Raw genomic sequence first — 24,625 nt, 5'->3', positions numbered from 1 at the left:
TTTGTTTGTTTTGTTTTTAAGGAGCCCGGCTCTTCTCTGTGGTGGGGGGCACAGCAGTCTGGGAGCAGGAGGGTGATGATTCCCCACCAGGTGGAGTTAGGGTGTGCAGGGCATTGGAGGCCCAGCCCAGGCTGCACCGAAATCCCTCACAGCGTTACCAAAACAGCTGTTTATTCCTCTTGCAGAGGGGCCGCTGCGCACCGTACCCGTGTGCACAGGCCTGCCCTCTCCCTTCACGCAGGGCGAGTCTGTCCAGCACTGTCCCTGGCTGCAGGCAAGCCACGAGCAGCACAAATCCTTCACTCCCGTGGGTGCAGGGAAGATGGGGGGGTGCCGGGGTGCCGCTGTCTGCTGGCCCCCACGCTCCAGGCAGTACCAGCTCCCGGGGAGGCTGTGCCCGTGGTGTCAGTTGTGTGGCTTGGCAGGGCGGCAGCAGGCCCGTCAGGTTGTCAGCCAGCATGGGGAGGGCATGCGGGGCACTCACCTGCCCGGGCTCCCCACCAGGAACCTGTGGGGACAGAGACGGTGCTGAGCCACCTCCCCACCACCCCAGCTCCTTCCCAGCTCCAGCAACAGCCGCTCACCATTCCCCCCGTGCTGCCACCGCTTCCTTCCGCACCAGCCTCTTCTTGTCATCCAGAGGCTTGGCCAGTGCCCGGATCACTCTGGCTTTGTAGGGGAGCAGCTGTAGGACAGAAACTGCTCTTAGTGAGAGTGCCGGGGTGCTGTGTGCCCCCCGGGAGCCCCCTGCAAGCAGGGGCAGGCAGCAGGAGCACTTACCACGATGGTGGGCAGGCTGGTGAGCGCGTGGGCGCAGCGCAGGGCGGCGATGCGGACAGCCTGCAACACACAGCGGTGAGGGAAGGGAGGGGAGAGGGGCGCAGGACCGGGGAGCGGGGCGCAGGACCGGGGAGCACGGTGCAGGAGAGGGGTGCACGCACCATGGCGGGGCTGGAGGTGAGGCTGAGGAACTTGGTGACCAGTGTGTCGACATGAAGGCTCATGATCTGCGGAGCTTCAAGCAGCAGCGGCTGGAGGCAGCTGAGGGTGGAGAGCTGCACCACGCGGTCCGAGCAGGATAAGGCCTCGAGCAGGAGGGAAAGCAGCTGCAGGGGGGAGGACACAGGAGGCATGAGCAGCTCCCGGCCCTGCAGTCTGGGCACCACCACGGTCCCCCTGCTAGGAACAGCTCTCACCGTGGGTAGCTCCGTCACCAGCACGGGCCTGGGGAGGTGGTTGAGCACGTGGGACAGGCCCTTCAGGTAGTTGGCCTTCACGTCTGCGGAGGGCAGAGACGGTTATGGGCAGGAAGGAGAGGACGCCGGCTCCGAGCCCCTGGGTGAGGGGGCAGGGGGTGGTGGGGCCGGGGCCAGCTCTCACCGGGGCCAGCCCCGTGGAAGCCCTGCACCAGCTTGGGCACGTTGTCGGTGAAGAAGCGCTGGCGGAACATGATGCGCACGTCGGCGTGGCAGCCCTTGTGCAGCACGTCCGGGGACTCGGCCATGAGCAGGGAGAAGCCGTCGGCCGCAGCGGGGCCCAGCTCCACGTCGCCCAGCAGGCCCAGCAGCTGCGAGGGACAGAGCGCTGGGACGGGGTGCCCGCAGCCAGAAGGCTCCTCGGGGAGCACCCGGCCTCCCTGCTGCTTACCTTGTCCGTCAGCTGGGAGCTCAGGGGGTGGTAGCGCAGCACCAGGGCTTTGGTCACCTGTGTGGGCAGAGCAGAGTCAGCACCATGCTGCCCCGTGGAGGGGGGAGCACAGAGGGGGGAACCCTGCTTACCCAGAGCAGCAGGGTGAGCGCCTGCTCTCGGCGCGGCCCCTCTGCGAGGCCGGGCTCCATCCTGTTCACCGTGAGCTGCAGGATCTCATCCAGCTGCTGCCCTGGGGATGCAGAAGGGACAGGCTGAGCCCTTTCCCTGCCACCCCCGTGCCGGGACCCCCAGGCCCTGCCCGGCTCCCTTACCCGCCGGGTGCTTGTTCAGCAGCCCCGCGAAGCACTTGGCGGCCGTGGTGGCTGTGAAGGGGCAGTTGCAGGAGCAGCTCAGCGCCAGCAGCTCCCGGAGCAAGCGTTCCTGCTGGGGGATCACCACCTGAGAGGGACACAGAGCGTGTCACAGCCTGGGGCCACAGCTTGTCCCTGCCTCTGCCCACAGAGCTTGCTGTGGAGCTGGGCAGGATGGTGCTCAGGCAGGACCCTTCTCCCCCCCAACTTACATCACGAGGCAAGGAGCAGACAAAGGCCATGAGGAGGGCGACCAGGCGCCTCTGTGCCTCCAAGCACTCCCCCTCCTGTGGGGGAAAAACAGCGCCCACATCAACCACGGCCCCTGCTGACAGCCTGCGCCCACATCCTCACTTCCTGCCCCTGTTCAGTGCCCCCTACGCACCGCAAAGGGCTGGAAGGAGCAAGGGAAACTGTTCTGGGGCAGGAAGGAAACCTCTCCATCCAGGAAGAGGGGCACCACGTGGGCCACGCTCTGGGCAGCCAGCCTAGGAGAAAGGAGACGCTGCAAAATGCTGCTCTGGGAGCATCACCACAGAACTCCCCGGAGGCACGAGGCCACCCCGGGGAGCAGCAGAGGGGAACGCAGCCTGCGCTGTGCCCCACGCCAGCAGTACTCACTCAGGGCTAAGGTGGGTGGTGGCAGCGCTGATCACGGGGACCATGGCAGCCAGCACGTCCTCCTCCAACAGCGCCTTGCCCAGGAGTGGCTGGGTGCTCTCTGCAGGCAGCAGGGCAGGGATTTGGTGCTGCAAATGTGCAGCTCTGCCCCTGGCAGGGGGCAGCAGGGCCCGCAGTGCCCGCGCCTGCCGGCGGGTGGCAGCAGCAGCGCTCTGCAAAGCCCCAGGAGCTCAGGGAGCCGCTGCCGGCCCCTCCCGGGCTCCAGCCCCGCACCTACCCTGCATGGCAGCCTGCACGGCCATGGCCAGCAGACAGGGCACCACGGCCTGGTGGAAGTACCAGCAGCCCTCCGCGTCCTGCTGGCACTGCAGGGCCACGCGGTGCAGGCTCTGGCACACGGAGATCACCTCTTGGGCACTGCCAGCCTCACTCCCTGCAGGTCACAGACACTGTCACACCACCCCGTCGGTGCCAGCAGCATCCCGGGGCTGCCACCACGAGCAAGAAACCCAGCTCCTGCCCGGACACACGGTGCCCTGCTGCCCATTCCAGGCTGAGTTACCTTTCTGCACCTTCCGGAGATGCTGCAGCAGGACGGGGACGGTCTCCCTCACGATGCTGGCATGCGTGGACACGGCTGCCAGGGCCTGCAGGCAGCGCTGCCGCAGGGAGCGGAGGTCCAGGGATCTCTCCTCCTCCCGCTCTGAGGAGAAAACACACCCCAGGGGGGCGTTAGGGTGGCACCCAGGCCATTCAGGACCCAGCCCATACCAGGGTAGATGGGGTGCAGAAGCACAGGACCACCCCAAGCCAAGCCCAAGGCTCCCTGCCATAGCTGGGCAGCTCCTCGAGGGCAATCCCAGCTGCAGTCCCTAGCCGCAACCCTCCCAGTGCCAGCACCACATTGTGCTGGGAATCCCCCACCAAGGACAGCCACAGACCCGTGCCGTGTGGCACAGCCTCCCTGCTGCACCCCAGCACCAGAATCATTCCCCTCCCACCACCACCCCTACCTGACTGCAGCTCCTCCCCGAGCCTGGGCACCATGCGCCCGGAGAAGACCTTTGGGTAGATGGGGGCCAGAGACCCAGCTGCCTCCATCGCTGCTTCGCTGCCAGGAGGGAAGAGCACAGAGGGGGGAACGTAAGCTATGCAAACCCTGAGCTGCTGGTGCAGCAGCTGCAAAGATCTGGGCCAGAAGGTGCCTCCAGAAACCCATTTCTCAGCAATCTGCCTTTTTCACACTACTGGCTAGCAGTGCAGAGCCCCCTGCGTTGCAGGCCCAGGCTTTCTGATTTACAGACCACAAACTACTGGTTCACCCCTTTGCTTTTACACCCATGCCTCCACCCAGAGGCCTCTACAGCCCCTCTCTGCGAAGATGAGTTCTGTTCCTCCTCCCAGAGTGTGGGTGACTGGAGTACAGCCCTCACCTGCTCTGGGAATCCTCCTCGTGCAGGGCGAGCCGGATGAGGTGATCCACAACCAGCTCCAGGTCAGAGGGAGACAGGAAACCTGGAACAAGAGCCGCAGAGGAATCATGCCCTCGGCCAAAGACAAAGATCCCAGTGTCCTCCCCCCTTGTCTGGGGTATCAGCAACACTGCAGTACAGACTCCAGAGATAGAAGGAATCCAATATGAACAGGTGAGAGTGAAATCGAGTGTCCCTAGAGATCATGGCCTGGGTAGGAAGTGCTGCCACTGCTCCTGTGTGCCTACGTGCAGCACAGGTGGCCAGCCAGGGTGTCCCACGGCTCCCAGAACGGGGTGACACCTCCCCCTGCCTCCCCAGGAGAAGCGAGGCACCAACCTTGCAGGGAGCCCAGGACGGTCAGCGCCCTGATCCCAACCAACTGCAGCTGCACACTGGGGTCTGTCAACGCCGAGAACACCACAGAGCAGACTGGGGCTCGCAGGGACAGCACAGCGCTCTCATCTGCAGACAGAGGCACAAACGGAGTCACTGCTGGCAGCTGGCTGTCACAGCAAAGCCACCCCCATGGCACTGGACAGACTCTTTTCCCTGTCTGTTCACACCCATACAGGATCCCTGGCACAGGCCGTGGGCTGCACAACAGTTGCCCCCAAGTCAAGGAGCTTTTGTTCTCCATCAGGGTAGGGGAAGGTGAGGGCAGTGCCAGAAGCCCCCTAGGACACAGCAGGGGTACGTGGGTACCTCTGGAGGGACCAGCCTCACCTTCTTCCACATGTCCCCATTTCTGCTGCAGCTCCAGGAAGCCCAGCAGCATTTCCAGGATTGTCCTCCTCTGGCTGCTCTGCAGGGACACAAAGGCACATCCCAGCTCACCGTGACTGCTGGGACCCAGCTGCATCTCAGCCCAGTGCCACGAGGCCAGGGTGCCCCTCACCTGCGAGTGCTTGTTGTACTGCTCCAGCAGCAGGGGCAGCACGCTGTGGGTGAGGCGGTGGTAGGAGCGCAGGGACGCACCCGCTGCTGCCTGCAGGAGTTTGGCACTCGGCCACACCAGCTTCATATCGGGCTCGCACAGATGGTGCCTGCAATCTGAGATGTGCTGCGTGTCAGCCACCCCAGCAGGACCGCCCCTGCCTCGCGTGCAGGGCACAGCTGGTAGCTGGGCTGGGACTCGCTGCTGGGGCACGGCTCTGAGCTGCAGCACAGCCTCCTTGGCAGAGCTGCTGCCTCCAGCTCCAGGCACGCAGCACAGCTCTGGACTCCCCAGTCCCAGCTAGGAGGGAAGCAACTCAATCCAATTTGTATGCCCTACTGTACCCTCTCTTCTCCTCCCTCCTACTGCCAATTCCCTCGAGAGAATTCCCTCAGAAGCCAGTGCTAGCTGGGAGACCCAGACAGAGAAGAAACAGACTTCAAAGAGAACACGGGGGCAGACATCTCTGGCTAGGAGGATGCTTGCAGGCCTGGCAGCACCCGCAGGCCTGGCTGCTCAGGGCAGGGTAGGTCTCCAAGCCAGCTACCTTGCAGGATGCTGCTAAGGAAGGAATCCAGGAGGTCCTCGGCGTCTGAGCTGAGCACGGAGCGGGAGAGGCAGGCGGAGAGGGCGTGCAGTGCAGCCAGGCACTCTGCCTCCACCTTCTCGCTTGCTGTCTGGAACACCTGCAGGAGACACGTGGGGTGAGCAGCACGTGGTGCTGACCCCGGCTGCAGGCTTCACGTTCCCAACACAGGGCTAAAGGGCTCAGGCTGCAGCACGCAGGAAGTGGTGCTTCTAACAACACAGCCAACAAGCCCCGTGACACACCGGGAGGGGTGGCCTGTCCCCCCAGCCCTGTTTTTCAGTTGGGCTGTCCAAAACCACTGGCAGGGGCTGGTAGGAGACATGGGACCCTTGAGGCCTGCCTTTGTTAGGGGCCCTGCAGCACTCACCTCCCTGCGCAGGGATGACCAGAGGCTGGGGAGGAATTCCTGCAGCTCCTTCTGCCCGTAGATGGCACAACAGGCAGTCTGCAAGAGAGAGAGACAGGAGAGAGGATCAGAGAGACCTCAGGACCAGTAGGACACAGAGCAGGGACGCTGTGAGACAGGAAAATGTGGACCAGGCTCTGCAAGGGAGAGTCTTTGGCTGTCAGACACAGGAGAGGAACTACTGCTGGCACAGGCCAGTGTGAGCAGTGGGGGATCCCTCCTTACCAGAGTCTGCAGGGCATCGAGCTTGGCACTTTGCAGGTCCGAGTCCATCTTCTCAATGAGCAGAGGGAGCAGGAACTACAGAAAGAGGTGGTTAAGGCAGCCCTCTCTGTGCCACACTGTCCCTGGCCCTGCAGGGCTGCATGCTCAGCCTCTGCCAGGAGAGCAGAGCTAGAGAGAGACGTGCAACAGGCAGCCCCTTCCCAGGGTGTCACCCTCCATGTGCCCAGCCCCAGGGACAGGCAGGACACAAGGGCTACCAGCAGGCTCCTGGTCCCAGTTGTTCCCTTCCCACAGAGCTGCTCTGGGAGCTGCAGAACCAGGAACTGCAGCCTGTGCTCAGGCATGGTGCTCACGAGCCCGAGGAGCCACCTACCTCAGCAAACTGGGGCGTGGAGGCCAGCACGGCCCGGAGGCTGAGAATCAGGTCCTCTCTCTGGATGCCATGAGGGTCGTTGGGGGGCTGGAAGCACAGAGAGAAGGTCATGAAACATCAGCCAAGGCTGCATCACCTCATCTCCAGCAAGGCAGCAGCAAGGCCAGCCTCTACAGGCAGCTTGGCACTGGCCTGGGTACCAGAGCTGGCAGCACAGCACTGCCCAGCTCAGACTCTCACCCATCCTCTCCTCCCAGTCCCTGGAGGGGACACGAGACCCTGGGAAAACACCAGGAGGAAGGGGTTATGGCACGGGGCAGACTCACTCACTGGAGTAAAATCAATGGGGAAGTAGCAGGATGTCACTTCAAACAGCTCCTCCACAAAGGGACCTGCGGGGAGAGGTCAGCGTTAGCAGAGCTGCTGAGCAAGGGAGGCACAGCTCTGCCCAGCAGCCGTGACAGGCTGGCTCTGCAGCTCCTAAATCACATCAGGGACACCGAGCCCTGCTCAGACCCAAGAGCCATCCCTCCAACAGTTCAAGGAGAAGCGATTCCGCCCCCCAATTGGCTCTGCATTGCAGGCCCAGGCTCACCCAGGGCATAGTTCTTGGCAATGAGATCACGCACGATCTGGAAGGCCACCAGCAGGTTGCGGGGATCCTTCTCCCCATCCATCACCTGGATGAAGCCAAAGGTGAAGTCAGCCCCCAGGCCCTTCAGCTCTGCAGAAAGAAGGTGCAGGACACGAGACCTCACCAACACAGCATGGAATAAGCCCAGCTTCCCCAGTCCCACAGCCCGTCCAGCTCTCCTCAAGCAGTGCTGCAGAGCCCTCTGAGCAGAAAGCAAGCCACGTTCCCAGCCCAAACAACCCCAGAGATGCTTCTGGCATCTGCCCTCTCACCTTCCTCCCTGGTGCCCATGAAGTTGGTGATGATGCTGTAGACTGTGTGGCGGTCCAGCTGCAGCAGGGACTGGAGGAAGGAGCAGAGGAATCAAAACAGGCCCCTGTACAGGCAGCACTGCTACCAAGCACCCAGGGGCACACACAGGCAGCACCCTCACAGCTCTGCTGCTGCTTTGGGGCCTGCAGGTCCCACGTACCACATGCAGAGCATGCACATGCTTGTGCAACTGCACCTGAACACAACCGTGCCCATCACTAAATGGGCACGCTATCACAGTCACACCTGGGCTCATACGCTGCCCAAGGCCTGCCAGCATAAACAGCCTTAAGATGGAGAATTTGGGAGCTGGAGCCACTTAAACACTGCCTGGAGAACGGAAAAAAAGGAAATGATCCCCCTAGGGCTGGTACAGGAGAGGACAAGGGCCAAACAGGAATCTCAGCTGCCTTCTGCCTCTCACTCTGCAGGCTGTCTGAGCTCTGCAGGAGCACTGCTGCTGCTGGAGGATGTGCTACGCTGCACTGCTGCTGCAGGTGCTCGGTCCTAAAGCAGGCAGGCTGTCCCCAGGCACACAGAGAACAGGGACAGGAGGAAGGAAATGACATTGCTCACCTGCACGTGCACCTCCTGGAAGATGGCTTTGAGCACGGATACTGCTAGCCCTGGGGCTAGTACCTCACACATGCTCTGGGAACAGGAAGAGAAAAGCAATAAGAAGGATGACTCTGTACTTGCAGGACCCTCTCCTGCCCTGGGGGAGCTTGTCACCCTCACAGAGGAGGAAGGACAGGACATCTGTCATTTGTGCTGTCCCTAGGGCACACAGGGTGTCCTTGCCCCAGTACCGGGCAGAAATTCACAGCATTCCCCACCCCCTGCGAGGGGACAGCAGGAACAGGACACAGGGTGATGCTGCGGGGCAGGAGCTGATGGCCCAGCTGGTCTCTGCCCGACACTGCTTCAGCTCGTACCTGTGAGCTGCACCCCCAGCACCCCCTGGAGCCATCCTCATGCTGTGGGACAGGAGCTCACCAGCGCACGGAGTCCCTGCAGCACCGAGGGGATCACGAGGTGATGATCTTGCAGCCGGTTCTCGTAGAACAGGACCAGGTGCAGCGCTGTCAGAAACAGACCCCGCGGTGCGTTAACCCTGGCAGGAGCTGCTGGGCGAGCAGCGAGAACATCTCTGCATTCCCTTGGTGCTGACACTTTCTCCCTCCCCCCGTGAGGGACCACAGCTGGCCGCGGTGGGGCAGCACCCGCCTCCGGAGGTGCTGCAGCCACCCAGGCCATGTGCAGCCTGCCCAGACACGTGGCTGCAGCCCCGGGCAGGGAAGCGGCAGCCGCCCGCTTGGCCCAGGCTGCAGGATGTCACGGGGTGGGGCAGGAGCCCCGGCTCCCCCGCGCTCAGCTCCACAACACGTTCCTGGGGCCTGAGTCACGGCCACGGGCGCCTGCACGGCCCGGCCCTGGGGAGCGGCGGCAGGAAGCGGACTGGAAGAGCCGGCTGGCAGCATCCTGCGCCCACGGCCGCCGCACAAAGTGTCCCCCCCCCGGCAGGCAGCCTGACGCAGCGCCTGGGAAATGAGCTGCGTGAGGAGGGCCACGAAGGGAGACGGGCTGGCGGCCGTGCCGCGGCAGCTCCCCTCCCGGGGCTTGGCTCTAACCCGGTGTGTTCCCCTGAACCTCAGCAGCTCCTTCTGTTGCTGCACTGCTAACCCAGCCCCGGCACAGTCACCACACCTGGCTCCAGCTCCAGCAGCAGCTCTGAGCATATTCTCCCTCTGCCCAGCACCAGTCTGAGACTTTGGTAGAGCCCAGCATGTTCTAATTCCATCCTTCCTTTCCCCTGCCTCTCCTAACTACTCCCCTGCCTTCCTGCCAGCCTGCTGGTGTGGGATCAGCGACCCACCAGCAAGGCCCCCAGTCCAGCTCAAGACCTGGCAGCACTTATTTGGGTTTCCCTGCTGCCAGCCAGCTGCTCTGAGGCCTTTAACACAACCAAACCTTCTCCTCACCTCCACGAGTGGGGCATCTTCCCCTCCCACCCCCATCTTCTTCTCTGCTCTCGCCCTCACGCTGATCTCCCCTCCTCCCCAGGCCACAGAGGTCCCCCAGAGCCAACCCGTGCAGCCCGAGGGCTGCGGCGTGACTGGCTGTGTGAGTGATGGCTTTCCTGCACTGAATCACCACGCGGGGATCCTGACGTGCAGATGTGTCCCCGAGGCCTCCCATGTGGCGCTGAGCACGCCCGGGTATGCAACACCCACACACTGCCGGGGGCACCAGCTGCAGAGCCAGGCCCAAATCACGTCGGGAGGGTGGCACACAGGCTGCAGCGTGAGGCCCCGTGTCCTCCTTGGACTTTGACCCTTGAGAGATGCACGCAGAGCTGCCATGGTGCTAAAGCAACCTGTTTGCTGAGTGCAGGACAGGCTCTCAGGGCCCCCAGCCCGCCAGCAGCCGGTGTGGGGCGCAGAGCAGCCCTTACCTTCCTTCTCCTGCAGCAGGGAGTGACACTCAAGCAGGACCTGTGACAGCAGCTGGATGCCTCGCCCTCGCGTCCGAGGATCTGTGTTCTCCAAGCAGAACCTGCCCCACGCACGGCAAAAACCCCAGAGAGCTGGTGTGAGCGGGGACACGAGCAGGAGGCACGTCCCAAATGAGCACGTTACAAGCTGAAGGGCGCTGCTCACTGGGCACGGCCCTGCTGATGGCACTCGGGGGGAGCTGATTCCTCCTCCTCCCCAGCCAGGCTGTCCCCAGCAGGAGCTGTCCCAGCTGCGACGTGTTCTGGGGCTCGCTGCCCACCACAACACCTTCCCACTGCCCTGGGAGAGCCTCGTGGGCTGCTCTGTCCCTGTCTGTTCCCAAATGGCTCCCCTGTCCTGCGAGGGCACTGACTGCAGCCAGCCTGCCCCGCACGAGCTGGCAGCTCACACACTGCTCCTGCTTGTGGGAACGTCCCCTGCAGTCTCCTTACCCCAGCGCCTCCACGAGTTGCAGCACAGTCCAGCTTCCATCTTTCACCCCTGCAGAAAAGAGGCAAAAGGAGTGAGCCAGGGCCTCCCTGACCCTCCCTTAGGCACGGCGCTGGGGACAGGGGCTGGGAAGCGCACCATGGACAAACCAGGAGGTGGCACAGAGCTACCCCCCCAGTGCTCCCCAAGAAATCAGACTGTTCACAAGGCCAAACGGCCTGGACACTCCCAAACACGCAGCTGCCACGGCTCTGCGCTGAGCAACACCTGCACAAACTCCCTGCAGGCTGGGGGCACGGAGAAACACGGCTTTGTGGTCGCAGCAAGGCAGCGCCGGGACTCCTGGAGCCTGTTTCCAGCTCTGACTCAGACAGCCCGGCCAGGTTGCTTCACTCCCCTCCTGCCCCAACGCTGCTGCAGCTGAACTGGGGGAAGAGTCACTCCCCTGGGAGGCTTTGCTAAGGCCTGGCTGCATCCTAGGGAAGCCCTGGAGAAGGGCAGGGTCTCTCCTGCCACCCACAGCCTCGTGCTCAGGCACGGTGCAGCTCTAACCCATACCCCTGGTGTCAGGGGACACTGCTCGTGCCTCCTCCCTTGACCACCCCGCAGGAGGTCCGAGCACGGAGCTGCCTTTTTGAAGCAGCGCCTCCCCCGAGCTGCCCGTGACCTCAACAGGAAGGAGCGAAGCGTGAGCTCTGCCCGCAGCCGGCTCTTTGTACTCCTGCGGGCAGGAGCCCCTCGCTCTGCTGCAGCGGGCAGGCTCGCCCTGCTCTCGGGGAGCGGGAGGCCGCAGGGCTTTGCCTCTCACGAGGTGACCACAGCAGCCCCAGCAGCAGCACCGCTGCCGGCTCGCAGCGACCTGTGTCCTCCCTGACACCTCCCCCGCCCTTCCACACACCAGACACCATTTCTGCACCTTTTCTGCTCCTCCTGTCTCCCCCAGCCCCTTAAAATGTGATGGATCCCTGCTACATCACCTCCCCTCTCCCTGCTGTTTAATACCAACAACCTCAGCCTCCTCTGACACTTGTGCATCCCGAGCTGCCCATGACAGCACTGAAGCCCTTCTCCCAAACTCACACCTAATTCAGTGCTCAGCAGCACGCACGAGCAGCTCGCCATGCCTCTGCCAACAACTGCACAGAGGCCACGAGGTCAGAAAAACCTCCCCTTTCGCTCAAGGACAGGGGATGCAATGCAATACTCTCTGGCGTGCGTTCTGTGTGAGGTCAGCAGGGCCTGAGGTGGGGGTCGGTGTGCCCCAGGTGCCATACGGTGAGCGGGAGCTGGGGACGGCTCCTCTCTGCGTGGCTCTGAGCAGACAAAGCCTTCCCCAGGCACTTCTGTAACATGACCAGGGGCGACAACAGCAGCTGTAAGGTTATCTGCCCTTGCCTCTGTTTCCCCGCTCTGTCTCAGATATGTCAGGGGCTTTGTGCAACTCTTGTGAATGTCACCCAGCTTAGTGAATTTCCTTTCATTTCCTCCAATTTCCTTCCATTTCCCACCACTGGTCAGTTTACAATCCAGCATCTCCTCAACAAGCTGCTCCTCTCTGTAAGGCAGCCGATGCAGCCCTTCCCTCTCAAACCCTTTCCACAAAGTGCCAAAGCCACTGGAAGGAAGAGTAGGAAGACAAACGTGCTGCCTTATCCTTAAAAAGCCATCCTCCCGCAGCTACACATTCCTCAGCGTAACGAAGCCACCACACCGCTGCTCCGAGCGGAAAGAAAATTATCCCAGGAAACCAAACGCCCCAAGCCCTGCCAGGAGAGGAGAAACCACAGCAGCGCAGCACGAGCCTCGCGCTCCCCTCAGCTCACCCACCCTGCGCCCCAAATCCCATTCCCTGACCCAGAGCAGCCCTGGCACCACTACCAAACCCCACAGCTCCAACCCCACCCCGTGCTCTGGACCAGCCCTATAAAACCCCAATTATCCCCAGAGCCCTGCAGCTGTGCTTTCACCCCATCCCCAACACCCCCGCACCCCTCCCCGTGCTGCTGCCCCACAGGTGCCCCGCAGCCCCCAGCCCCTCCCCCTCAGGCTCTGGCTCCCACCTCCCCCTCTGCTGTGCATCCCCCTGTGCTGCTGCTCCGCCACCCCCAGCCCCTGCCCCTCAGCACCCCACGGCCACCACCCCAGGGCCACAGCTCGCCCCCAGCCCCAGGGGGCCTCCCCCTAACCCCACAGGGCCCTACCCCAGGCCCCAGGGCCCAGCCCCAGGCCCCAGCCCCCAGCCCAGGCCCAGGCCGTACCCGCAGCCCCCCCGCCCCCCCAGCCCCTTTATCCGCCCCCCGCTCCCCGCCCGGTACCCGCGGCCAGCTGCGCGGCCCCGTCGTGCTGCCCTCCCGCGGCGCCCCTCACGATGCTTTGCAGCCGCTCCGCTGCCGGCCCCCCGCCGGCGGCCGCCATGACACCCGCACCCACCCCGCCGCTCCCGCCGCGCGCATGCGCAGCCCCCCTTCCCTCAGCCAGCCGCGGCGCATGCGCACAGCCACCCCGCGCCGCTCTTTCCCTCTCCTCCCGCCCTCCTTCCGCCAGGAGCACGGCGGCCCGCGAGGGACACAAAGCAGCGGGAGGGGGCGGCTTCGCGCACGAGGGCGGCGCCGGTGGCGGCGGCGGCGGGGCGGGCACATGCGCACCTGTGGGGGCGGGGCGGTGGCGGCGGAGGGGAGGGGGCGGCCCCGGTGCTCAGAGCCGGGCGGAGGCGGCTGCAGGGCGCCGGGGCCCCGCGGGTCGGCAGCAGCGCGGAGCCGGCCCGGCCCCATGCCGAGCCGCCCGCCCCGTCGCCGCCGCCGCCGTCGAGCCCCGCCATGGGCGGCTGCGTGGGGCGGCAGCGCCGGGAGCGGCCCCCCGCCGGCAGCACCCGCAAGAGAGCAGGTGAGCGGGGCTGGGCACCGAGCTCCGGGCACCGGGGGGGACCCCGGGACGTGCCCCCGGGGCGGCTCCGCTGCCGGTGTCCCCGCGGCGGGGCCGCCCCGCCGGTACCGGGAGGGGTTTGGCAGCGCCCCGGTGCCGCCCGGTTGCGGGAGCCGGGCCCCGGGCAGGGCTGGGCGGGCGGCAGCGGGCCCCGCAGTGCTCCCGCCCCGTGCGCCCCGTCGGGGCTGGCCGGGAACGGGAGCCCCGGGGTGCACCGGGGGGGGGCTGCCGGTGTCCGCGGCGGGGCACCGGGGGGTCTGCTGGCCCTGCTGCCTTGTGCCGGTGTCCGGGGGATGTGGGATGCTCGGGAGGGCACCGGGAGCTGCACCCGGAGGGTCGACGGGACGGAGCCCGGTGCGCGGCTGTCCCTGCCCAGGAGCGGAGAGCCCCGCGGTGCTCCTCGGGGGGGGGACCGGGCACCTCGGGGGGGCTCCGGGCGGTGCTGGGGACCCCAAAGTGACCCCAAAGGGCCCCCACGTCGGGGCACGAGGCGCTGGGAGCAGCCCTGCCGCGGGGGTGCCGGTGCCGTCGGGGTGCGGCTGCCGGCCCGGCCCCGCCTGGCCCCGCGTGGGCGGCCGGACACGTCCCGACCCCCCCGGGCCCCCCGCGGGCACCGGGTTGCACAACGGGCCGGGAACAGCACGGCACGGGGCAGGGCCCGGGCTGGGCGGCAGCAAGAGACCCGCAGCCCCCCGATGGGGACCCGCAGCCCCCCGATGCTGCTGCCCCCCCCTCTGCCCGCTCCTGGGGTCCAGGAGCCCCGCTGCTCACCCCAAAGGAGTCCAGGCTGCGCCGTGGTGCCGGCGGGTGCTGCCCGGTGCCTGGGGCAGGTGCTGTCCCTGACCTTGCCGTGCCACGCTGCAAATCCCAACGGCCCCACAGCGGGACTGCTGAATCGGCACCGCCTGCCCTCACTCCTCGGGGATGTGAGCGCAGCCACGGTGCTGCCCGACCCCGCTCGGGGATGCTCAGCGCCCTGCACCAGCCCTCGGGGGCACTGCGCTGTCCTGTGCCCTGTGGGGACCCTGTGCCACGTGTCCTGGATGGAGAAAATAGTCGTGTAGTGCTTCGTGTCACCCCCACGAGCCTCCCGGGGGTGGTGGCTGTCCCCAGCAGCCACGGGTGGCATCGCCCTGCCCCATGGTGGGCGCTCAGCATCCTTCCTGCGCAGCCGGGATCCCAAACTTCCCCCCTTCCCCCCCGCAGGAGCGGTGCCGGCCGGCGGCCCCGCAGGAAGGAGCTGTTGTCACTCATTGTCCCCAGCTCGGCTGGGAGTGACAACAGCTCCTTCCTGCCCCACGCGTCCGGCCGTGCCGTGGGGCTGGCAGCACGGGGCTGTTCCCACGGGGACACAGCCTGGTGTGGGGCTGCCCCACAGCTCCAGCCCGCCCGGTGCCCCATCCTGGGGGTCCCGTGGGTGGTGACACCCGCGTCCCCCACCACAGCGGGGTGCTGCCAGCCTGGGAAGGGGCTTTTGCCACTGCCTAGGGTGACATCCCGGTGTGCTCGCCCCAGAAGTCACAGCCCCCCCCCTGCAGGGCTGCGGCTCAGCCCCCGTAATCCTGTTCCCACTCCGGCACACCGGCTTATTTGCTGGCTAATTCCCCAAGCTATAAATACTGCCCTGCCTCGAAGGGCCCTGCAGCCACCCTGCTGGCCCCCGGCCCATCCTCCCCTGTCCCCAAAACGTGAGGGGGGGAGAGCCCTGCTCCCTGCTGGGGGCGAGGGATGCTGCTGGGGGGCAGCTGCTGTGCCGGGGGCTGGGACAGACAGTGCTGTGTGTGGGGTCCCCACCAGCCCATGGGGCAGGGTGCCCTTCCCTGGGCATTAGGGGCTGGATTTTGGGGTTTCAGAGCCCCTCCCTGAGCTGCCGCCACCCCCCCAGGCCGCAATGAGCCCCTGAAGAAGGAGCGCCCCAAGTGGAAGAGCGACTACCCGATGACGGACGGGCAGCTGCGCAGCAAGCGGGACGAGTTTTGGGACACGGCGCCCGCCTTCGAGGGCCGTAAGGAGATCTGGGACGCCCTGAAGGCGGCCGCCTACGCCGTGGAGGCCAACGACCACAGCCTGGCACAGGCCATCCTGGACGGAGCCAGCATCACCCTGCCCCATGGTGAGGCCAAATCGGGGTGCGGAGCCGGGGAGGTTCGGGGAGGTGATGGGGAGGTGATGGGGAGGCTCTGTGGGGCACGGTCACTCACCCCGCCGTCCCTAGGGTCACTGACGGAGTGCTACGACGAGCTGGGCAACCGGTACCAGCTGCCCGTGTACTGCCTGGCGCCCCCCGTCAACCTGATCCTGGAGCGGGGCGAGGAGGAGGCGGTGGAGGCGGCCGAGCCCCTGCCCAGCGCCCGGCGCGAGTTCGCCCTCAAGGTGCGGCTCTCCACCGGCAAGGACCTGCGGCTCAGCGCCAGCATGGGCGACACCATCGGGCAGCTGAAGAAGCAGCTGCAGGCGCAGGAGGGCATCGAGCTGGCCTGGCAGCGCTGGTTCTTCTCGGGCAAGCTGCTCACCGACCGCACGCGGCTGCAGGAGACCAAGATCCAGAAGGATTTCGTGGTGCAGGTGATCGTCAACCAGCCCCTGCCGCCCAGGAACTGAGCTCTCCGGCAGGGAGGCCCCGTCCCGCAGTGGAGCACGGGGGCACCTCAGGGATGTCCCAGCCCTGCCGGAGCCACCGGGTCCCCTCCCCGGGGCCGTGGCGCCGCGGTGGCCCCGCCGGGCTGGAGGCGCGGGCACAAATTTGCTGTGGATGGTGTGGGACCCACGTGTGCCGGGGGGCCCTGCTGTGGGGCTGCCCCTCGGGGAGAGGCTGTGACCCGCCAGCCCCGGCCACGAGGCCGGGATCCCGTTGCTGGGGGGGCGCGGGGCTGTGCGGAGATGTCTCCCCTCTGTACATAGCCTGTGTATTTATCAATAAAGCCTTTTCATCCTTCAGCCAGGCGGGGGCTGGCCCCGTGTGTGGGCTGTCCCCAGGCATCCTCGCGTAACGGGCGCCTTCCTTTGTGCAGCCCGGGGCTGTGGCACCCATGGGACGTGGCACCCAGGGGTGGCCCTGGGACCTGCCTGTGCCCGGGAGGGTGCCCTGTCCCCATCTGTCCCTCCCCCTGTCCTCAGCCCGGTCCCATGGCCAGGTCCTGGCGCATTAACTGTCCCAGCACGGGGCACGCTGGCCTCATCTTACAAAAAGGGAAAGCAAAATCCCGGGGGGCTGAGCAATGTCCCCGGCACTGGGAACAGCTGCGGGCTCTGCCTGCCGGCCCCACAGCCCCACGTGCGGGGGGCAGACCAGGTGGTGCTCGGGATGCTCCGGCCCTGAGGTCATCCTCCAAAGCAGCACGGAGCCACCGCGAGCATCCCGGCTGCCCGGGATGGGTGGCACGGGCTCAGGACACGCGGGTTAACGCACACCACGATCCAGCTCCATCCAGCCTCCAGAGCACCCCTGAGGGCTCCGCGCACCCCAGGTCCCCCCAGCCTGGCACGGGGATCCCGGGCAGCCGGCTGGGTGGGCCGTGGGTTGCTTTAAGAGCTGGCAGGAGGTGAGCCAGGGGCACCAGAAAGCAGCAGGGTGAGCTCATGGCTAAGCTGCCCCAGTCATGTGGGGCAGGCACAGCTGTCGGTGCCCTTGGGCAGCGGGGACGGAGGGGCCGGCGGCATAAAGCCCCGCCGCCAGCCCAGCCACCGGCAGCACCGGGAGCCAGCGCCCGCGGTGCCGAAGAGGAGGAAGAGGAGGAGGAGGAGAGGCCGTATCCTGCCAGGGGCTGCGCACAGAGCTGCCATGGAGCTGGACGTGGAAAAGGCCAAGGAGCTCATCGACCAGAAGCTGGCGGAGGAGGAGGAGGAGGAGAAGGTGGGTGCCGCGGGCTGCCGGCCACCCCGGGGACCTCAGCGGTGCCCGGGGGTGGATGCCGGGGCTGCCCCAGGCTCCCAGGGCTCTGCAGCCCCCCCCGTGTCCCTACAGAGGATGAAGGGCGATGGCCCACGGGAGCCACCAGCCGTGGAGAGGATGAGCACCCCGGAGCTGGAGGAGGAGAAGCGGCAGGGACCCCGCAACAGGGGCATCGAGGCCATCAAGGTGAGGGCTGGGAGCGGGGAGCGGGGTGCGGGAGGGCACGGCGGGGGCGAGCGGGGCGCTGCGTGTCCCCACAGGGCCAGGAGCGGGTGCGGAGGAGCTCGGTGGACCTGCGTCGGGAGATCATTGACGTGGGGAGCATCCAGCGCCTCATCGAGCTGCGCAAGCAGCGCCGCAAGCGCCGGGAGGAGCGGGCGGCCACCCCCGAGCCCCCGCCGCCGCCGGAGCCCCTGGAGATCGTAGGTGAAGGGGGGTCCCAAAAAGCCGGGGTGCCCTGGAGGAGCAGCACATGGGGCCCCCTCGTTGTCCCCGCTGCCCCAGCCCTGCCCTGCCCTGCCCTCAGGAGGGTCCCGTGGAGCCGGAGACCTTCCTGCGAGCCGCCGTGCAGGGCAAGATCCGCGTCATCGAGAAGTTCCTGGCGGATGGTGGCTCCCCGGACACGTGTGATGAGGTAGCGGGGGGTGTCCCGGTGTGCTTCGGGTCACGGGGAGGGGGCACGGCCAGCCACCAACGCGCCACCTCGCCCCCCAGTTCCACCGCACCGCCCTGCACCGCTCCTCGCTGGAGGGCCACACGGACATCCTGCAGAAGCTGCTGGACAGCGGGGCCACCGTCGACTTCAGGGACCGGGTGAGCCTCTGGGCACGGGGCGGAGGTGGCCGTGGGCTCAGCCGGGGCTGGGGGGGACACAGGGTGGTGGTGTCCCCCCGGTGACACCGGCTCTGGGTGCCCAGCTGGACTGCACCGCCGTGCACTGGGCGTGCCGGGGGGGGCACCTGGACGCCGTGAAGCTGCTGCAGGACCGCGGGGCAGACCTCAACCTGAAGGACAAGGTGAGGGGGGCGCAGCCCGGGGAGGGGGCTGTGCTGGGGGCACAGCAGGGAGGGGGGTGCTGAGCCCTTCTGCTGTGTGTTCCCCCCCCAAACCCCAGCTGCTCAGCACCCCTCTCCACGTGGCCACCCGCACGGGGCACCCCGACATCGTGGAGCACCTCATCCACTGCGGGGTGGACATCAACTCCCCGGACAGGGTGAGTAGGAGGAGCCCTCCACCTCCGGGGGTTCCCAGCACCGTCCCCGTGCCCCCCCCCCCGGGGATGTGGGTGCACGGAGCCAGGCTGCGTGTCCCGCAGGAGGGGGACACGGCGCTGCACGACGCCACGCGCCTCAGCCGCTACAAGATCATCAAGATGCTGATCCTGCACGGGGCTGACATGATGGCCAGGAACCAGGTGGGCGCCGCGGGGCACGGGGGGTGCCTGCGCCCTTCGCTGCCACCCCGGTGCCCACCTGTGCCCGCACTCTCAGGCTGGCAAGACCCCGACGGAGCTGGTGCAGCAGTGGCAGACGGACACGCGCCAGGCGCTGGAGACCAAGGAGCAGCCGCAGGGGGAGGCCGAGGTCCCCGCGTGATGGCAGCGGGCAGGGACCGGGGCTGGGCTCGGCGCCAAGGAGCGGGACCCAGCTGAGTCAGCCGTGTTAATAAAGCCAGCAGCGAGCAGAGTTTGGCCCTGGCAGGCTGCCCCGGGGAGGTGGTGGGGCCGGCAGGGGCTGCGTGGCGTCCTGACACTGGGCATGGGGGTGGTGACACCCGTGGGACGGTCACACGAGTGGCTCGGTGGCAGGACTCGTGGCTGCGGGATGCCCAGGTGCTGTTTGTGGTGCTTCACAGCCCCGCCTGGGCACACTGGGGGAGAAAAACCATCAAGGGCTGCTCAGATATTAGGGGCATCACCAGCCCCACAGTGCATCTCCAAAACACACGGTGCAAGAAAGTGCAGTGGGTGCAGCCGGAGCCCACCCAGAGGGGTGCTGAGCTCTTTCCGCAGGCTCCTCCTGCAGGAGGGGAGAGCTCGCCCGCTCCCAGCCCCGTCTGTCTGCCTGCCCAGTGGGGCCGCAGCCCCCTCACGTGCCCCGTCAAACATTAACCCCCCTCGGAGGGGTGGGTGGCACGGGCTGGCCGCAGCACCCAGCACCATGGCGCTCAGCACCCGCCTCACCTCGCCCCTCCGGCCAGCCCTGGCGGCTCTGTGCCGGGGAACCCCCGGGCAACACCGGGGGCTCAGCACCCCTCCCGGCCCGGAGCCCACCCTTGACTTCGGGGGCATCTTCCCACCCCTCGCCACCCCCTTCTCGGCCCTGCAGGAGGTGGACTATGCCCAGCTGGAGGCCAACCTGCGGCGCTACGCCAGCATCCCCTTCCGAGGTGAGCGCAGCCCCCAGCCCCGGCGCTCTGTGCGCAGCCCCCAGCTGGGCTTTGCGGGGTGGCGGGCAGCCCCTCGGGTACCTGCCTCATGTTTTAGGGCTGGTGGTGCTGGGCTCCACCGGGGAGTACCCGTACCTGGCTCCCCACGAGCGCCTGGAGGTGCTGAGCTGCGTGCGCCGCGCGCTGCCCCGCGACCGCCTGCTACTGGCGGGCTCCGGCTGCGAATGTGAGTGTGGGGAGCACCGGGAGCACGGGGGGGACATCCCCACAGGGCGTCCCTCACCCCTCCGCCACCTCCCCAGCCACCCAGGCCACCGTCGAGCTGACGGTCAGCATGGCAGAGGCTGGGGCTGACGCGGCGCTGGTGGTGACGCCCTGCTACTACCGGGGGGCCATGAGCAGCGCCGCCCTAGTGCGGCACTACACCGAGGTGAGCCGTGCCCACTGCCCACCCGTGGCTCTGCCACATGGCAGTGGGGTTGGGGACAGGTCCCCCCCGTGTCCCCGTCCCACCCGCAGCTCCGCCTGGCTGCCCGCAGGTGGCCGAGGCGTCCCCCATCCCCGTGGTGCTCTACAGCGTCCCTGCCAACACCGGCCTGGAGCTGCCCCTGGAGGCTGTCCTCACCCTGGCGCAGCACCCCAATGTCATCGGCATCAAGGACAGCGGCGGGGACGTGAGTGAGGCAGGGGGTGCCGAGGCTGGCCCCAAACCCGTCCCCGAGCCACCCCCAGGACCCCACGGTGGGGACGGGGTGATGCGCGCCCCCAGGGACACCTCTCCTCCCCAGATCACCCGCCTGGGTCTGATCGTGCACAAGACGCGGCAGGAGGATTTCCAGGTGCTGGCGGGATCAGCCGGCTTCCTGCTGGCGAGCTACGCCGTGGGTAGGTGCTGCTGCTCACTTGGGGGCACCGCAGCGAGCCGAGGGGCAGTGACGCCCAGGAGCTCACTGCCAACCTGCCCCCACGTCCCCAGGTGCCTCGGGGGGGGTCTGCGCCCTCGCCAACGTCCTGGGGGCCCCGCTGTGCCAGCTGGAGAGCCTGTGCCGCCAGGGCTGCTGGCAGGAGGCCCGCGAGCTGCAGCACCGGCTCATCGAGCCCAACGCGGCGGTGAGCGGGCGGTACCCCCCGGCACGGCTGCGGGGTGGGGGTGAGGGGGTCCTACAGGGCTGGGGGGGTGAGGATGGGGGTCCCTGGGGGTGCGGGGCAGCCTGGGTGGGCAGCGCAGCGCCCGGCTGGGGAGCCAAGCCCAGGCTGGAGGCGGCAGGGTGGGAAATGCCAGCCCTCGCGTGCCAGGAACAGCGCGTGCCCTGGCACCGGGCACCCGCCCAGCCCCGGCGTGAGACCTGCAGGGTATTTATAGGCGGTGACGGAGGGACTCGCCGCGCCTTCCCGGGGGCATCGACCCACCGTGGGATGGCTCCTGCTGTGCTGCAGGGATGCTACGTGAGTGGGGACCCGTCCCAGGTGCATTGCTGCGCCCCCCTCCCCGCAGGTCACCCGCCGGTTCGGGATCCCGGGGCTGAAGCAGGCCATGGAGTGGTTCGGGTACTACGGGGGGCCCTGCCGAGCGCCCCTGGCCCCGCTGAGCCCAGCCCAGGTGGAGGAGCTGAGGGGCGCCTTCAGCAGCACCGGCTGGTTGTGAGTGCCCAACACCCGGCCCCGCAGCGCCACCTCCCCCTGCCCCATCCTGAACCAGGGACCACCGGGAGCTGGGGACGTGGCGGGGACACCGGGATCGTGGCCAGGAGAGCCATCTCACTCCTTCCTGCTGGACAGGGCTGGTGGGGAGAAAGCTCAGCACCCTGTGGCCACCCTCGTGTCCCCTGGGTGTGCCCCCAGCCCCGCCAGCCCCCGGAAAAAACCCCCTGGGCTCCAGCTGCAGGGAGCAGGGCCTGCAGCCCCCAGCTCCTTGCTGTCCCCATGTGGGCTGGGTGGCCCCGAGGTGTGGAAGCCCACGCTGGCCCTGCCGCCCTCCAAAGCACCACGAATAAACCCTCTGTGTCTGCGTTTGTGCCCGTGCAAGCAGCCTCCCTCCTGCCCCCAGCAAGCAGCACACAGCCCGGGCGTTTGGCAACGTGGTTTACTCCGCTGAGGCCCGTGCAGGCGGCGGCACAAGGCAGGGGCGCAGCAAGGCACGGGGCTGGTGGGGGCACAGAGCGGCGGGGGGGGCTCGGCAGGGCAGGGCAGGGAGGGATGCCAGGACCCCATGCCCCCGCGAGCCTGAGCGTGCCAAGGGTGAAGGCAGGCACCCGTGGGGACAGGTGAGGAGCTGTGCACACCCTGCCTGCACCCCTGCCATGCCCCTATCCCTGCCCACCCTGCCCAGAGCCCCCCCTGCAGCCCTGCCCTAGCCCCTTGCCCAGCTTCTCGCTTGCCCTCGCCGCCGTCCTCACCCAGCTCCCCTTTGGCGGGGATGTCCCCCAGGCACTGGGCAGGCTGAGCCCCTCGGGGGCACCGTGTCACCCAGCGCCGAGGGCACAGGCCCCGGGGTGCCACCCTGCCTGGGGACCAGGGCTGGAAAAGCAGGCCAGGCGCTGGCACGTGCTGCAGCCCGCTGCCCGCCCCATAGGCACCCTAGGCAATGGGGCCAGGAGCCAGCCCCGGCCCCTAGCCACCCGCCCTGCTCCCCGTGGCACGGTGGCAGCCCCGACCATGCCACCCCCAGCCCTGCTCTGGTGGAGCCGGGGGCAGAGTGGGGCCTGTGGGGAGAAGCAGGGCAGTGGGCAGAGGGAGAAGGCACCACGGCGGCCTCAGAGCCGCCCTGGGGCACTTGGGTGGGGGGCAGCGGGGTCCGTGCTCCCACCAGCAGGGTTTTGGCACGGGGGCCTGCCCGGCGTGGCAGGGGGACCCCTGGCCCTGCCGGGGGGGTGGCTGGCAGCGCCGTGGTCCTGCCGCCCCACGGGGCCAGGGCACCGTCACGCCGTGAGGTTGTGGGCAGACTTGGAGGCGCTCTGCGCCCTCTGGATCACCGCCTGGCACTTCTCCCGCCGCAGCAGCTTGTTGTTCTCGAAGAAGCCCTCGTTGCGGGGCACCCCGTGAGAGCCGTCAGGGAACGTCAGCAGCCCTGGGGAGGGAAGGGACGGGAGTCACGGGGTCGGGAGCAGCGCACATGGGGGCTGAGCCTGGGCAGACAGGGTGGGACACAGCGGGAGGGCAGCACAGCAGGGCAGGGGCGAGCGGGATGTGCTGAGCCGGGGTGGGCACGAGGCCCTGGCTGCACATCCCACAGCAGCAGGACCCCCCCGGGGTGCCGGGCACTCACCGAAGCCATCCACGCGCCCGCCTTTGAACTCGCCCTCGAAGGTCATGTTGTCGTAGCGGGTGAAGACGCCGACACCGCAGAACTTGCCCTGCACGAACTCCCCCTCGTACCTGCACGGGGGGCACGGGGATGGGTGTCGGGGGGCGCACACAGCTGGGGCACGGCAGGGTGCGCCCCGCAGGGTGCTGAGCTCACCTGGAGCCGTCGGCGAAGCTGAGCACGCCGCAGCCGTGGAACAGCCCGTTCTCAAAGTGCCCCACGTAGGCGCTGCCGTCGGCAAACGTCAGCTGGCCCGTGCCGTGCCGGCGTCCTGGGCAGTGACAGAAACAGGGACAGGCGGTGAGAGGTGGAGCAGAGCCGGGACCGGCCTGGCACGGTGGGGAGCAGCCACCCCCGCACCTGCGGGCTCAGCACCAGCCGCCCCGTCTCATCCTGTCCCATCCCGTCCAGCCCCGTCTCATCCTGTCCCATCCTGCCCTGACCTGTCCATCCCGTCCTGTCCTGTCCCATTCCACCCATCCTGTTCAGCCTTATCCCATCCATCCTGTCCTGTCCATCCCATCCTGTCCAACCCCATCCCATCCTGTCCTGTCCCACCCATCCCATCCAATCCCATCCCATCCAGCCCTGTCCAGCTCTGTTCCACCTGTCCCATCCCATCCCGTCCCGTCCCATCCATCCCGTCCCATCCTGTACCCTCCATCCAACCCTGTCCTGTCCCGTCCTGTCCAGCCCCATCCCATCCCCTCCAGTCCCATCACATCCAGCCCCATCCCACCCCATCCTACCTCATCCCATCCTGTCCCACCTGTCCCATCCAGCCCTGTCCCATCCCATCCCATCCTGTCTCATCCCACCTGTCCCGTCCAGCCTTGTCCCACCCCATCCCATCCCCTCTGGTCCCGTCCTGTCCCGTCCTCCCTGTCCATCCCATCCCATCCTGTCCCGTTCACCCTGTCCCACCCATCCCATCCCATCCCGTCCCATCCCATCCAGCCCTGTCCAGCTCTGTTCCGCCTGTCCCGTCCACCCCATCCTGTCCATCCCATCCCATCCCATCCCATCCCATCCCATCCCATCCCATCCCGTACCCTCCGTCCAACCCTGTCCTGTCCCGTCCCATCCAGCCCCATCCCATCCCCTCCGGTCCCATCACACCCAGCCCCATGCCATCCCCTCCAGTCCCATCATGTCCAGCCTCATCCCACCCCATCCCACCTCATCCCATCCCATCCCGTCCCACCTATCCTATCCAGCCCTGTCCCATCCCATCCCGTCCATCCTGTCCCCTCCATCCCATCCCACCCCATCCCATCCCGTACCCCCCGTCCAACCCTGTCCCGTCCCACCCGTCCCGTCCAGCCCCGTACTATCCCATCCCATCCTATCCAGCCCCGTCCCGTCCCCCCCGTCCATCCCGTCCCACCCCGCCCCACCCCGCCCCACCCCGCCCCGCCCCGCCCTCCCGCCCGCACCTTCCTTCCACTCCCCGCGGTACTCCTCCCCGCTGGAGTACGTGAAGGACCCCTTGGTGAGCGTCATGGCCGCCTCCTCCTCCTCCCGCTCCGCTCCGCGCCCCACCGGGGTCCCGCCGAGGGGCGGCGGCGGGCCCACCCCCTCCCTTCCCCACCTCCCCACCGCCCC

General features: G+C 67.4%; 5 protein-coding genes across 6 annotated transcripts; 3 read left to right on the top strand and 2 right to left on the bottom strand.

The window, feature by feature from the left end:
- Positions 1–154: 154 nt before the first annotated feature.
- Positions 155–12,987, bottom strand: MMS19 (MMS19 homolog, cytosolic iron-sulfur assembly component). Of its 2 annotated transcripts, none has more exons than XR_011810084.1 (31): positions 12,830–12,987; positions 10,517–10,565; positions 10,025–10,125; positions 8,566–8,651; positions 8,146–8,220; positions 7,530–7,599; positions 7,219–7,347; positions 6,954–7,015; positions 6,624–6,710; positions 6,251–6,325; positions 5,987–6,064; positions 5,578–5,716; positions 4,992–5,146; positions 4,820–4,898; positions 4,433–4,558; positions 4,055–4,136; positions 3,635–3,732; positions 3,184–3,324; positions 2,899–3,054; positions 2,622–2,721; positions 2,386–2,488; positions 2,213–2,287; positions 1,962–2,088; positions 1,779–1,879; positions 1,648–1,704; positions 1,381–1,567; positions 1,197–1,279; positions 942–1,106; positions 781–840; positions 585–699; positions 155–508 (listed from the first exon to the last, which is right to left on the bottom strand). XR_011810084.1 is itself a non-coding variant. In XM_038181000.2 (31 exons), the coding sequence occupies exons 1-31, from the start codon at positions 12,927–12,929 to the stop codon at positions 481–483; spliced, it is 3,075 nt and encodes a 1,024-aa protein (XP_038036928.2). In that variant the 5' UTR covers positions 12,930–12,987; the 3' UTR covers positions 155–480. The 2 variants fall into 2 exon arrangements, 1 of the variants encoding a protein (XP_038036928.2); XM_038181000.2 differs by having other exon boundaries at positions 585–685.
- A 186-nt stretch (positions 12,988–13,173) lies between these two features.
- On the top strand, positions 13,174–16,373 carry UBTD1 (ubiquitin domain containing 1). The gene is made up of 3 exons (XM_072039701.1): positions 13,174–13,397; positions 15,322–15,549; positions 15,652–16,373. The coding sequence occupies exons 1-3, from the start codon at positions 13,331–13,333 to the stop codon at positions 16,035–16,037; spliced, it is 681 nt and encodes a 226-aa protein (XP_071895802.1). The 5' UTR covers positions 13,174–13,330; the 3' UTR covers positions 16,038–16,373.
- Positions 16,374–16,523: 150 nt separating this feature from the next.
- On the top strand, positions 16,524–19,013 carry ANKRD2 (ankyrin repeat domain 2). The gene is made up of 9 exons (XM_072039699.1): positions 16,524–17,289; positions 17,401–17,514; positions 17,589–17,750; positions 17,855–17,962; positions 18,043–18,141; positions 18,246–18,344; positions 18,443–18,541; positions 18,644–18,742; positions 18,819–19,013. Exons 1-9 carry the CDS (start codon positions 17,218–17,220, stop codon positions 18,921–18,923), a joined length of 957 nt encoding a protein of 318 aa, XP_071895800.1. The 5' UTR covers positions 16,524–17,217; the 3' UTR covers positions 18,924–19,013.
- A 420-nt stretch (positions 19,014–19,433) lies between these two features.
- HOGA1 (4-hydroxy-2-oxoglutarate aldolase 1) lies at positions 19,434–21,725 on the top strand. The gene is made up of 7 exons (XM_038181005.2): positions 19,434–19,716; positions 19,814–19,942; positions 20,019–20,146; positions 20,256–20,390; positions 20,505–20,601; positions 20,693–20,826; positions 21,212–21,725. The coding sequence occupies exons 1-7, from the start codon at positions 19,488–19,490 to the stop codon at positions 21,359–21,361; spliced, it is 1,002 nt and encodes a 333-aa protein (XP_038036933.1). The 5' UTR covers positions 19,434–19,487; the 3' UTR covers positions 21,362–21,725.
- Positions 21,726–21,781: 56 nt separating this feature from the next.
- On the bottom strand, positions 21,782–24,618 carry MORN4 (MORN repeat containing 4). Its single transcript, XM_038181009.2, has 4 exons — positions 24,457–24,618; positions 23,177–23,291; positions 22,982–23,091; positions 21,782–22,783 (listed from the first exon to the last, which is right to left on the bottom strand). The coding sequence occupies exons 1-4, from the start codon at positions 24,521–24,523 to the stop codon at positions 22,635–22,637; spliced, it is 441 nt and encodes a 146-aa protein (XP_038036937.1). The 5' UTR covers positions 24,524–24,618; the 3' UTR covers positions 21,782–22,634.
- Positions 24,619–24,625: the final 7 nt, after the last annotated feature.

This window comes from Anas platyrhynchos, chromosome 6 (genome assembly GCF_047663525.1).
Source record: "Anas platyrhynchos isolate ZD024472 breed Pekin duck chromosome 6, IASCAAS_PekinDuck_T2T, whole genome shotgun sequence".
Lineage (NCBI taxonomy): Eukaryota > Metazoa > Chordata > Aves > Anseriformes > Anatidae > Anas > Anas platyrhynchos.
The sequence above is the reverse complement of the archived record's forward strand: the minus strand, read 5'-3'. Positions and strand labels throughout refer to the sequence as shown.

Excerpts from the sequence above, each read along its gene's own strand:
- MMS19 (XM_038181000.2), bottom strand. The coding sequence starts at position 12,929 with ATGGCGGCCGCCGGCGGGGGGCCGGCAGCGGAGCGGCTGCAAAGCATC. Across the intron at positions 6,326-6,623 it reads CCACGCCCCAGTTTGCTGAG|TTCCTGCTCCCTCTGCTCAT; the intron begins GTAGGTGGCTCC and ends CTCTTTCTGTAG. Across the intron at positions 1,568-1,647 it reads GCTCCCAGCTGACGGACAAG|CTGCTGGGCCTGCTGGGCGA; the intron begins GTAAGCAGCAGG and ends TGTCCCTCGCAG.
- HOGA1 (XM_038181005.2), top strand. The coding sequence starts at position 19,488 with ATGGCGCTCAGCACCCGCCTCACCTCGCCCCTCCGGCCAGCCCTGGCG. Across the intron at positions 19,717-19,813 it reads CGCCAGCATCCCCTTCCGAG|GGCTGGTGGTGCTGGGCTCC; the intron begins GTGAGCGCAGCC and ends CTCATGTTTTAG. Across the intron at positions 20,391-20,504 it reads TCAAGGACAGCGGCGGGGAC|ATCACCCGCCTGGGTCTGAT; the intron begins GTGAGTGAGGCA and ends TCTCCTCCCCAG.
- ANKRD2 (XM_072039699.1), top strand. The coding sequence starts at position 17,218 with ATGGAGCTGGACGTGGAAAAGGCCAAGGAGCTCATCGACCAGAAGCTG. Across the intron at positions 18,142-18,245 it reads CCGTCGACTTCAGGGACCGG|CTGGACTGCACCGCCGTGCA; the intron begins GTGAGCCTCTGG and ends CTGGGTGCCCAG. Across the intron at positions 18,542-18,643 it reads ACATCAACTCCCCGGACAGG|GAGGGGGACACGGCGCTGCA; the intron begins GTGAGTAGGAGG and ends CGTGTCCCGCAG.
- MORN4 (XM_038181009.2), bottom strand. The coding sequence starts at position 24,523 with ATGACGCTCACCAAGGGGTCCTTCACGTACTCCAGCGGGGAGGAGTAC. Across the intron at positions 23,292-24,456 it reads CCGCGGGGAGTGGAAGGAAG|GACGCCGGCACGGCACGGGC; the intron begins GTGCGGGCGGGA and ends GTCACTGCCCAG. Across the intron at positions 22,784-22,981 it reads CGGGCGCGTGGATGGCTTCG|GGCTGCTGACGTTCCCTGAC; the intron begins GTGAGTGCCCGG and ends TTCCCTCCCCAG.
- UBTD1 (XM_072039701.1), top strand. The coding sequence starts at position 13,331 with ATGGGCGGCTGCGTGGGGCGGCAGCGCCGGGAGCGGCCCCCCGCCGGC. Across the intron at positions 13,398-15,321 it reads CAGCACCCGCAAGAGAGCAG|GCCGCAATGAGCCCCTGAAG; the intron begins GTGAGCGGGGCT and ends CCACCCCCCCAG. Across the intron at positions 15,550-15,651 it reads CAGCATCACCCTGCCCCATG|GGTCACTGACGGAGTGCTAC; the intron begins GTGAGGCCAAAT and ends CGCCGTCCCTAG.